Below are 11,990 nucleotides of genomic sequence, written 5' to 3' on the forward strand. Positions count from 1 at the left end.
GGTGCTGTGTGACAGGGATGAACAGTCCCTCTGCAGGGTTCCAGCTGTGATGCTGCTGAGGCCAATTCCTGCGAAAGGACCAGTAAAGACAAAGTGACACTGACCAAGTTTACAAGATAAAATTCTCTCTTCGTATGTTCAGAGAGGTTGAGAATCCTGAAAAGAAGCTATGAAAAAGAGAAAAAGGAGAGTCAAATCAGAGAGAAGGAACGGAGAAATGAAAGTGGAAGTTCCACAGCAGAACACACTATTGATCTGGTGCAGTGCCAACAGTGAATGCAGATCCTAACATCTATTTTTCCATCTGTCTGTTGAGTTAGTGACTCCATGGCTTTAATGGCTGTTCAGCACAATTCAGAAGTGCTAGCACTTGCAATTCCACCTGATTGTGAAACCTGTGCAAGCTGGGAAAGAATAGCATGGAAGAAGATAAATGTGACATTTGTGTTCCATTTGGCCTCATGCTGCCCATATTTTCAAACAGGACACTCAGGCATTAGTGATTCCCCATTGTTAGGGAAGCTGCAAGCTGCACTGCACAGTAGGGGTGGAGGAAGAGAGCATGGTGGCAAAAAGAAGCATAAGATTTCCTCCTGGATGCAGGCAGCACCTTGTGGGAAGGTGTGAGGGCACAGGAACTGTTGTGGGCAGGCTGACATGTGCAAGCCAGTCTGTCCCTTATTGCAAAATAATGTCCATAATCCAAAACTTTTCTTCTTAAATGACGTGATACATTTATGTAGCACTTTGCCAGGTCAGTGAAGCTCTGTTAGGTCAGTAGATGTTAAATGCCAGTTTTACAAAAAGAGTGACAGATGGATGGGTGAAAATATCCAAAACCAAATCAGCAGCCAGTTGATGGTCAGGAGTAAATCTCATGACTGCTTGACTCCCACCCAGATACAATGTGTTTTACTGTGTCTGCAAGCTTGAACTGAAGAATTTTCTTACGCAAACCTAAGAGTTGTTTTGTGTGGAGATGGGCAGATAACCAACTGCATTAATGCCAGAGAATTGCAGAGTTATGATCATAATAATAAATGTACAGGTGCCAGTGCAGAGTCTGGTCTTCCATCACTTCCAGCACACTCGGGATTTTGCTGTTTTCCATCGCTGCTTTTTGTTTTAGCAGATTGTCCATTTCTGCTTGGTGGTTTTCCTCACCACACAGTTCCTTCACAGCTGTGCAGAACAAAGAGGAAGGTTCAATGCCACTGCATCATAATATTTGTACATGCGGATCTTGCAGATTATTAATTAGTTATTCCCCTAAGGTTTCATGATATTAACAGGCATGGCATGAGAACACAAGAGACATATATTTATATCCTGTGTTCACAGTCTTGCAGACATAAGATCCCATCTCACAGTTGTTAGTATATAAACCTTAACTAGCACTGTACAGGTGTAAAAACATCAGCATAGCCTCTGGCCTCTCTCTTTCCTGTCTCATCACATGGCTCTTGCTACAGCACCTGAGAAGTACCTTTCTAGAACCTGAACAGAGAAAATAAGATTGTAATGACTGGTAGCTCTTTGCACCAATAATGTAGCACATTGATTTATTAAAGGGCTTTGTATTTCTATGCCCATATGTTTTCATGTAGAATTACAAAGATTTGCTGTATCTGGACAGATTTGTTGGAAAGAATTTTTTATGCAGTTTTCTGACAAGATAAGATAGCTCCCAGTAGACTGTCTGCTGTTTTAGTTAGGTGGTTGTGGTACACAAATTACCTCATTTAACATTATCTTACATGATATATTTTGAAAATGTTGACTGCCCATGTCAAACTGTGTTAAGTGGAGAGATTGATGTGTTTGTTACCCGGGCATGCCCACTCAAAGGCAGCTACAGCTGAGCTCTTATTCTTTTCTTCTGCAAAGAAGGGTGGGTGGAAAGGGTTGGGAATGAAAAGACAATGGAAATACTTGGACATGGAAACAAGAGGGAGCAGGTGAAAATGGTATAGAAATACCTCACTATTTAAGAACTAGAGGAATTTTAAACTTTTTCTTTTAATTAGTTTTTCTACCCAACTGGAACTTCCCTTGAAGTATCCATGATGATTTAGTCCAAAAAGTTTATTCTGTGTCTTTTGACTTTTTTTTTTATTTTAAATGTTACCTCTAATTTTTGCAACAACAAAATTAGAAGGATGATCCCCTGCCCACCCTATTATTTCGAAAATAATTAGATAAATATGTATTGTATTTTCTTTAGGAATGATGGTTGCAACAGACCACCTCACAGTTCTTCTGAAATCCTATTGCTGCCAGCTGGTGCTGCCAGCTGCAGTACTCACCACTTCTGGAAGGAGCTTGTCCATCTCATGTTGAAAGGGTGGCTGATCCCAGGTAGACAGAACTCTGTCAGACTGTGGAAGTGTTTTCTCTCATGCCTCTTCTGCACCTTCTTCTTAAGTAACCACCTGACTCTGAGGCTGAGGTTAATGTTTACTTCGTATGATTTCTGTTCATTTATGTTTTTTGTAGCAACTGGACAGCACTTAGAATGGATGGATTAAATATTTCAATGCCTCAACAGGAGAGGGCCCTCTGAATGGGAACATTTTGTAGCATGAGTGCTCCTATTTTGATACAGGAAGTGATACCAGATTGAATATAAAATCTAACTGAAGTTTCAGTTGCTGAAACACACACCAGCCCTTTAATATCAGAGCTTCTCCTATGGTTATTCCTTTAGAAGTAGTAAGTACATTATTTGAAATTTTTAAACAGAAAAATCCCTAAAATTTAACACTAATTCAGTTCTCCAGCACAGTGGTAACCAATATGAATGGTTAAACTGCAAAAAGAAAGGACTTATGGCCCTGCTGAACAGGAGGCTTAGAATATCATTTGTGATTGTGACAGAAAGAGGAAAAATAATTGATCATCCTCTATGAGTCTGGGGGGGAAAGTGACTGGATGATGCAGCTGGATTAACAGTCCTTGAATAGCTCAGTGAGGGGTGCTGTGGAGCACAGCAGGGAAGTGTAGGATTGTGAGCTGATGTGCAGCAGCAAAGTACAATCTGTTCTAGGCCAGTACACAGCCAGCAGATATCAGCCATCACAGCTTCTGCTTTTGTTTCGTTTTGTTTTCAATCAGTTAATCATGTATAAAATGGGCTGAATTTTCAAAGTCTCTAATTTCTCAGTACTCTCTCAAAGTCTCTTACTCCCTCTCTGCAGGGCTCTGATCCTCCAGCTCTCAGCACTGTCTGTATGTTTATTAACCCTCGTGCCATCCACGAGGTACCAGAATACGTTACAAAAACTTCCTCCTGATTTTGCTACAACTGATATGCACAGAGAGTGCAGCCAGTTGGCTCCAGAGAATGCAAGTGAGGGTTTTCTGCACCGATTGCCCAGGGATTGGGGCTGATCCCTGACAGTCATTACAGAGACAATCAGGACATACAGTAACTTGATGTCAGCTCAAGGAAATACAAGCTCTCCTTGTCCTACTTGGTATTTGTTCATGTGCAGTGCTCACAATCAGTCCTTAACAGTGTGATATCATAATGACATGAGATGACATGACCATTGTTAGCGAGAACTATGTCTGTGTTTAATCCTTTCTTCATCCTGCTCTTAACCTTGAGCAGAATTTTCTTATGAAGTAACAAACATAAAGACAAATCTTGTTGCTTGAAAATGACAGCAATGCAGAAAGATCTGAAATACAATTGGTGTGTTATGCCTGAAAATGTTTTCCATGTGCCAGTTCTTAGAAGTGTCTGTAGTTGCTATTGTTTTCCTGCTACAGAGTCGCTCTAGGAATGAGCCATTGACTCTCACCATGAAAAGCAAAGATGAATATAAAACAGGACTACTTGGATTAATGACAAGCTATCTCTGGATTGCTTTTTGGGTTGCATTTCATTGAGAAAAGTCCATGTTAATGTTCAGTTTTCAGTTTGATTTTGAGACAGGCCTTTTTGTCAGTGGAAGTTACTGATGGTGGCTTATCAGAGCTTGGTGCAGAATGTCTTTTCTTCAGTAGTATTCACCTCCACAGCCTGGTGACGTTTCTTCTTAAACTGGCGTGTTTTGAATTCTTCTGTGATTTCAGAGATTGACTTCCCTTTTGTTTCTGGGAGGAACAGGTAGATAAGAATTGCTGAAATGATCAGGACAGCAATAAAGATGAGGAAGCAAAAAGGACCAAGAAGCATCTGGAGAAAAAAATAGAATAAGATGAGTGATTTTCCTGGCAATATTTGCCTCTACAGATTCTTGAAAGTGGTTGATTTGTTCCTGTGAAATGAGGAATAAGGTGATTTTACAGCAGCAATATTCATTTATCTTTTCAATCTGTTCTGGAGGCAGCAGATCATTTCTGAGGTATTGGGAAGTGTTTTGCATAAATGGCCTCCATATGCCAATAGCAACAAGGGATTCACAGTTTTAATCATCTGCAAGTCACTTTATCCTATTCCCTGTCCAGACCAGTCTAGAAAAAATTGATCAGTTAAAATTGACAGAGTCAAAGAGAAGGTTTGAATCAAATTACATACTACAGCAAAGGGGAAAATCATTCCAGTGAAAGTGAGGCCCAGCCAGATGACGATTCCACCAATGACAAAAGCGGAGGCTCTTGTTGAGAGGGTGAAGATTTCATTATTAACAGATAAAGCGGCTCCAGCTGAGGGAAAAACAACATAAAAAAGCAACAGTTGTTGTAGTTGTCCATTTCCCATAGATGTGGGAATTCTGTTATATTTTCTAGATTTTCATGGTCCTCTTATACAACTCTTACAATACTAAAGGCTGCCATTTGAATTTGGACAGTGTAGTAATGTTTAGTCAGGGAACTTCCAGAGTAAATATTGGTCTTATGTGAGTGACATTCTAAAAGAGAGCTGTAAATTTGGGTCTGGTGTTACCAATATATTTTACAGGTAAGTTGAGAAAACACTGGCACTTCAGAGGAGCCTTCCTCTGCCCTTGGGCAAAGAGGGGGATCAACCAGCTGAGCCTGTGTGCACTGAATGGCATTCGTACCCTCCAAAACAAGTCTTAGTGAATTGATTATTAAGAACTTATTTGTCTTGACCCTGTAATCCAATGAGAGAAAACAGGCTTCTGATTCATCAGGGTGTGAATGATTTAAAATAATTTTTTAAAGAAATTGCTTCTTGGGTAATTAATTCAAAAATTGGAACTCCCTCAATCTCAGTCCAAACTAAACTGTTGATTTTCAAAGATATATTCACACCTTCTAGGTCTGCTTCTATAAATTCATGGCCTGTGCTTATCCATGTGGTCCAAGTTTTTCTGTTGCTTTTATTGTTATACTCACCTGGTCCTATTCCATAAGCAATGATGAATAAAAAGATGAGAATAACACTGCAGTATCGCATCCAGAGGAACTGATCCTAGAAAAGGCAAAAGGAGGGAAGAGAATGACAATTAATTTTATGGCTGTAGCACAGCTGATCCAAGCATAGGAGCAGCAGTATTTATGAAAAAGCCCATGATGCTCCCTAGAACTGCTCATCTTTCTGTACTGACCACAGTGGAAGGCCAAAAGCAGCCTGCAGTGTCACATCTACAGAGGTGAGCTCGTATTCAGAAGATATCCTGACCTGCTGTTTGGGACGTGAAAGCCAAGGCTGACTATCTGCTGTCCTGCACAAAGAATTCAGATGCAGGTCTGCTGCCAGAGAGACATTTGCTTACACTCAGCAGGAGGCTTGTTTCGAGCAACACCAGTATCAGTGCCATCAGCAAGTAACCACCACACAGGAGTATTCGGCGTCCAAACCGGTCGATTATGGAGCTCTGAAGAGTAGAAGAACATTGAATATCACTGGAAGGATGGCAAAATCCAGCTGTAAGCCATCCAACGAATCAAGCATTCTCCTGGATTTCTTTTTACTTCAGAGAACACAAATCTTATTGGTACCAAGTTGGTTTTTTATTGAATTCCTTCTAGCCTCTCTAACACTACGAACTAAAAATCACTGCCCAGCATTGCAGCTACTTTTTCCTAAATGCTGTAATCAAGCATGTTACAACTCCATTTGAATATATAGACACATGAATATATGGAAATGAGCACACATATTTATGTTTGAATGACATTGCATAAGGGATTCTTATAAGAAATTAAGAAGAATGAAGATAGGAAGAAAGTCATAAAAGCTGGGACAAAATTTGGAGCGGGTGGTAACAACCACTGTACAGATTCATGCAGTACCACAGAAAAATACTTTGGTTCTTAAGGAGAAAATTGATTTGTTTTAAGGAAGAATAGACTCAATTCACATGTACTTTAATTCTTAAGGGCTCAGAAAGCTCTGACTTACGCAGAATATGACAGAGATGAGTTCAGAGACTGAAACTCCTAGAGATACATAAGGGATTATATTTTCTTGCAGGTTGGCAGTCTGAAAAATTTCTGAGGTGTAAAAGGTGATCTGGGAAGTAAGAAAAAATATTAAAAGTTAAGCATAGTTAATAGCTGTGATACGTGCCTATCCAGCATCACTTTGAACTATATCTGTCATCACTGCAAAAGCAGGGGTATGGTGCTGGGGCTTAGTGGACGTGACATCCCTGCTCAAGATGGGAAAAATCAAAAGGTTAATGGAGATGAAGGAAAGGTATTTGAAAATCCGGGGGGGCGGGGGGGGGAGGAAGGGGAAAAAAGTAGTTGAAAGGAGCATATTGCCTGTAAACCATGGAGAAAAGGTGTTGTTTTGGCAAAAAGGAGAAGGAAAGGGACAAGACAGGGGGAATGAAGGCAACAGTGTCCTTGCAGGAACTTAAACTGCATTGGATCTCTTGTATTCCCACCTGAGAATTTGCCTTAACGGTATGAAGAACACTGGTGATGATACCAGAGATCTCAGGCCGTGGGGTTTTTGTGAGGAGGAATGATGGAGACCCAGAGGAAAGGGACAAGTTGCATTGTGGCACTTTGGTTACTTAACAGCAGATTTAAGCATGGAAACTGGGCAAACTCAACTGCACTCAGGCCACAGAGCTGCAGACTCAGTAACAGGAGGAGCATGGTAATGAGCTGCGGGTGCACGGATGGTTCTCTCAGCACCTCCAGGACGTTCATGATTTTGGTGCCTTTTGTTATAGCCTTTTCCTTCATCAAGTCCTCAAATTCCGTGTGATAGTTCCCTTCTCCCCAGAGTTGCTTCATGGCTGCAGAAGAGACAGAATGAAGTGTACTCCTCCATCACCTGATCCACTCAGAGTTCTGAGTTTTGCAATTTTTATTGACACTAAACATTTGCAGTTCAGTCCGTGCTTTGATTCATGAGTTACTGAGCAAAGGACTGGAAGGAACATTGCTTGTTGGAACATGATGAGATTTTCCTGGAAAATGGTGTTCAGCTTGCTGTAGTATTTAGGGGTAGATCTTAAATATTTCTGATGACTCTGCTTCATCTGGAGAACTTTAATCATGTAATTATCAAGAAATCTGTAGCTGGCTAGTAGAAAAGCTGATTTCCTCTGTTAGCTTCACTTTCCCAAGAGTTATGGTTTAACAAACTAAGGATCTAAAGTTTTATTTTACCTTTCAAGCATCCAGCCTTGTCTCCTTTCTGCAGCAAGAGATAGGGAGGGGACTCAGGAAAGAATGGTAAAAAGAGCAGTTGAATCAATGCCACCAAGCCAGAGAAGGACAATAGCACATTCCATCTGTCTTCAGTTCCTAAAAGATCTCTATGAAAGCACGTTAGAGTCTATTTATAGTCCAGTAAAATTACAGTTTATATCTAATTTTGTGTTTTCTAAATCCTAGACTAACTAAAGAGACATAAAATGCATACAGTCCTTGAAAACTTAAATTTTAATAGAAGATGTTTATGTTAAGGAGAGAAATATAGATTACTACTTTATTTATTCTGCAAGGCTGAGATTTTTCATTATACTTCAAATAGTTACTAGAGATCAGTGGAGTCTAAATATTCAACAGCCCTCTGAACCAATACTGTAAGTCTGCATAAGGTTATCAAGAAATTAGCAGATCTCAGAAGTTTACTGAGAATATTTGCATACAATCTTTTATTATTAACTTCAACAGAGAGACTACACCTCCAGAGAAGGGCATTTCTCTCCCCAGTGACTGACACAGAAACCTCAGTGACTGGTACAGGGCAGGTGCTTCCTTTTAGACTGCTGCAGTCAAGCAAAGTAAAACCCCACCCTTACTCCATGTCTTTTTCTAGAACTGGGAGAACAACACTTCCCTGCCATACAGAAAAAAAATAAGTAGGAAATTGGATGAGAAGGAGTAGCACAAGTACCGTAATCCAAGAATTCTTGCTACAGTTTTTCCCAGTGCAAAAAACACCGAGGAGGTCACATTTATAAATCCACGCAGCTTCTTGGGTGAGATCTCTCCAGCATACTGAACATGGGTACTCAGATGTATTCCTAGAGGGAGAAAGAGGAGAGTGCTAAAAGTGTAGAAAGAAAGAGAGAGGGTCCCTTTTCATTTCCATTTCAGCTGAAGGTTGCTCTGTCCTCTCTCTTCTGAGCTGTTTCCCATACATCCTCCACAATAAGACTGAAAATTTACCTTTTACTTGAAGCAAGATATTTAGCTAATCCATCAGATTTCTCACTCTACCAGACCTCTTGAAGGCAAAGGACGGCTCATCTTACCTTTTCCCAGTCTGTTCCTTGCTCCACTGGAATACTGTGCATGCCTGGGTACTCCCAACGGGAAGATTTCTGTATCCACCCCAAAGGAGTCACATTGACAAGGAGTAGTGGGGAGTCCTACCAGCACAGATGCCCTCGAGGAAGCGCCCAACCAGGATCATCTCAAAAGACTTGGCTGTCCTGCTGAAGCCCGTGTGCAGCGTGGCTATTATTAGGATCACATCGTTGAGCAACAGACATTTCTTCCTGCAACAGCAAACAACACCTGGGTATGAGCCAGGTTTTACTTTTTCATCCTAACTGATGTCTGCCTGTTCTCCCCTGGATTTACAGACCCAGCCTATGGTCATGTTTAAATCCATTCCTTACAGGACAACCAAATCTGATTCTGAAAAGGCGTGATGTCTTCGCAGAGGAGTGAAAGGGAGAAGCTACATTCCTCTTATCCGTGCTAACACTGTGTGAGCAAACCATGAGGCTGAAGGAAATTCCTGCAGGATAAATACTGATAAGGAACAGTCTTTTTCACTTCTTTGCTGTGGGCAAGGCTCCCATCTCAAACACTTCTTGCATCTCCAGAACAAGGCAAATCCAGCTTCACTGCCCACCTCAAGTGAGAGAGTTTTCGCTTTGTCCTTTATGGCACCCCCAAAAAGAGGGTTCTAAATGTGGCCTGAGGGATTTCTGCTATCTTTGCTGGAACTCTGATTATTCTTACAGAGGAATGACACAACTTTTTTGAAGCCTGTGATCAATTAAATAAATAAATTAAAAAAAGCTTTTGCCTACAGAATATCCATCTCCTTCTGCACTACTGCAGAGCTGTTGGGCTTCCTATGGCATTACTGCCCAAACAAGAAATTTCAGAGATTTATTTTTTACTGAAATGTCAGCAAATATACAGGAATTGTATGGCAGCAAAAGCTGTGACAAGGGAATCAGAAATAGTCACACATTCCCATCTCTCCCATGTACTCGTGTAGTTTTATGTGCTGAGTAAATTCTGCAACAGCAGGTGGCAGTGAGATTCTGATATCCCTTTTATTAGGTGACTAATTAATTCCTTCTTCTGCTGCAGCCCTGAGTATAGAGCTGTTGGCAGATACACTTACTTTCCAAATTTTGCAGTCAGGTACCCACTGCACAGACACCCCATCATCCCACCCAGGCAGTACAGGGACACAACGACGGACCACAGCAACGTGAGGGTCTCCTGGTGCAGCACAGAACCGTATCGCTCCAGCCACGTTTCATTGATAAACTTCTGAATGTACTGGGACAGAAAAAGAGATTTGCATTCCACTGAGGCACTAATCACAGTAGTTCTTCATAATGTTTACAACTTGGAAAAAATGAGGTTATTGGCATTACAGAAAACATGGCTCAAGGACACTCGTTTGTAAATTGAGATTGATATTTCCTCTCATACAGCCCAATAGTGTAATAGAACCTTTCAAAAATTAATTATAATCTTTAGTGTGTTGAATCCTTGTTCTCCTACACTAAATATAGGGGCCCTTTACTCATAGTGAAATGCAAATGTTCTTGTTGTAGGTAGCAGATACAAAGAGAAAAGGGCTGAGCTGAAGGTTGAGGCTCCATCAGCTAGTTTTTAATCTTTTCTCTCCATGACATAAACTTTGAGGAAGATATCTCAATATGTTGTTTCCACGAAATTCTCTGTGGAGTTGTTTTTGCAGCACAGCTCCCAACAATCATGGAAAGAGCTATGAATAAACTGGCACAGCAACACCTAAGAGCTTTGGCAGAGCATTTTTAAAGTGTAAGGCCTAGTCCCACGAGGAACACTTGGAGATGTGATTTTATGAAGGCTTTGCTTACAGGAGAAGTATAATTGATCACAGACATTTGAAAACCAGAGAGGTGGGTTCCACCAATTCCCAGCACCACAATCATCAGCAACAGCTTCCGGTATTGGACCTGCCAAAGACAGTGAAACACATCCTAAGTTCCTGATGCCACCATGGCTTTCAGACCAGATAATTTATGGGATCTTATATCTCCACATCTCTATTATTAAGAAACCTTCAAAATGCAAATACCCATTTTTTATTTTTCAGTAATCAAACGAAATTAATGAGAAATTGTTAAAATGCAAATCTGCCCATTCCGTTATGCTCCTGTCCTGGTCATTAGGAGCCTGAAAAGATGCAGTCTCTAATTCTGTTAGTTCTGGTAATTATGGGGGAAAAAAATCATAAAAGCCTTGTTCAGGTAGTTTGTGTTTAGTTTTGTGCTAGAAAGACACTACAACATTCTTGAATCCCTTTTTTGCTTTCAACTTTGCCTCCTCAAATACATTGTTCATCACTTTCCAGAGATTAATCAAGTCTGTCCTCTTAAATTTTTGGTTTTGTTTTTTTTTTTTACATTTCCCCTTTATTATCCCCACAGGGAATGCCATTTGCCATTTTTAGAGTCCCTGCCTGACTGACTCGTTTTTGAAATGCTGTGTTTCCGTGACGTGCACTGAATTTTAGAGCACCTCTCACAAGCACATATGTTTTCAGGTATTTAGTCAGGTCACACTTAAAACAAACAAGTATCTTCAAATATCCTTGAGAGTGCAGGGCTGTAGAGTGGAGTGGGAGGTTTTTTCTCTGTTTTGTCTTTTTCATTGTTACTATTTTCTTTATCTGCCTCAAAATGCTCATTCTTTCCTGGTTTCCCAAGTTCTCTTTTAAGCGTCTCACTCTTTTGTAGTTCTAATCTGTTTTCTGGAGATGCCAGAACTCGTATTGCTGAACTGGTGTTGTCCCAAACACATGTTCTGTTGCTCATTTTTATTACAAGGACTGCTTGATTCCCTTTGCTGTAATCTTTAAGACCATGCTGCTGTCAATGACTAGGGCTAGAACACAAGAAGTTGGATACTCACCAGGTCTGAAAGGAAACCAGACATTTTCCCTTGAAACCCTGCCCTCTCTGAGAGCTCCTGTCAACTCTGTCAGATGAGAGAGATGGTTTCCTCACTGAGACTGTAAGAGTTTGGGATCACAGCGCAGAAGTTAAATTCTAACTACATGGCTTTTAGCAAACTATGTCCTCCTCTGACACTGGCCAGGGCCTCTTCTTGCTGGTTTAATTATTCTAAGACCCAGATACGACAAGCTGATTACAACACTGGTAAATGTTTATCCTTGAATTGGGAGTGCTCCCCTTTACTCACACTGCTAAAACACCTGCATGTTGCTGTTGTGTGAGGAATCAGACAGTGCTACCATCTTCCCTTCAGGGGAGCAGAGTCCCTCTCCACCTCTCTGACAAGCATCTTAGGCAGGGAGCTTTTTCTTCCTCTCCACTCTACCCCAGAGATAATGCCCTTAGAAT

At 40.8% G+C, this 11,990-nt stretch overlaps 1 protein-coding gene across 2 annotated transcripts; it reads right to left on the reverse strand.

Annotated features, from left to right (window-relative positions):
- Positions 1–3,108: 3,108 nt before the first annotated feature.
- On the reverse strand, positions 3,109–11,671 carry LOC113955768 (solute carrier family 2, facilitated glucose transporter member 11-like). Of its 2 annotated transcripts, none has more exons than XM_027661601.1 (12): positions 11,539–11,671; positions 10,482–10,580; positions 9,752–9,912; positions 8,761–8,885; positions 8,279–8,408; positions 7,546–7,694; positions 7,066–7,169; positions 6,320–6,430; positions 5,691–5,792; positions 5,311–5,386; positions 4,526–4,653; positions 3,109–4,183 (listed from the first exon to the last, which is right to left on the reverse strand). In XM_027661601.1, the coding sequence occupies exons 1-12, from the start codon at positions 11,560–11,562 to the stop codon at positions 3,977–3,979; spliced, it is 1,416 nt and encodes a 471-aa protein (XP_027517402.1). In that variant the 5' UTR covers positions 11,563–11,671; the 3' UTR covers positions 3,109–3,976. The 2 variants fall into 2 exon arrangements, with proteins under 2 accessions (XP_027517402.1, XP_027517401.1); XM_027661600.1 differs by having other exon boundaries at positions 6,982–7,169.
- Between the last annotated feature and the right edge of the window lie 319 nt (positions 11,672–11,990).

This window comes from Corapipo altera, unplaced genomic scaffold (genome assembly GCF_003945725.1).
Source record: "Corapipo altera isolate COAL_440 unplaced genomic scaffold, ASM394572v1 150, whole genome shotgun sequence".
NCBI lineage: Eukaryota > Metazoa > Chordata > Aves > Passeriformes > Pipridae > Corapipo > Corapipo altera.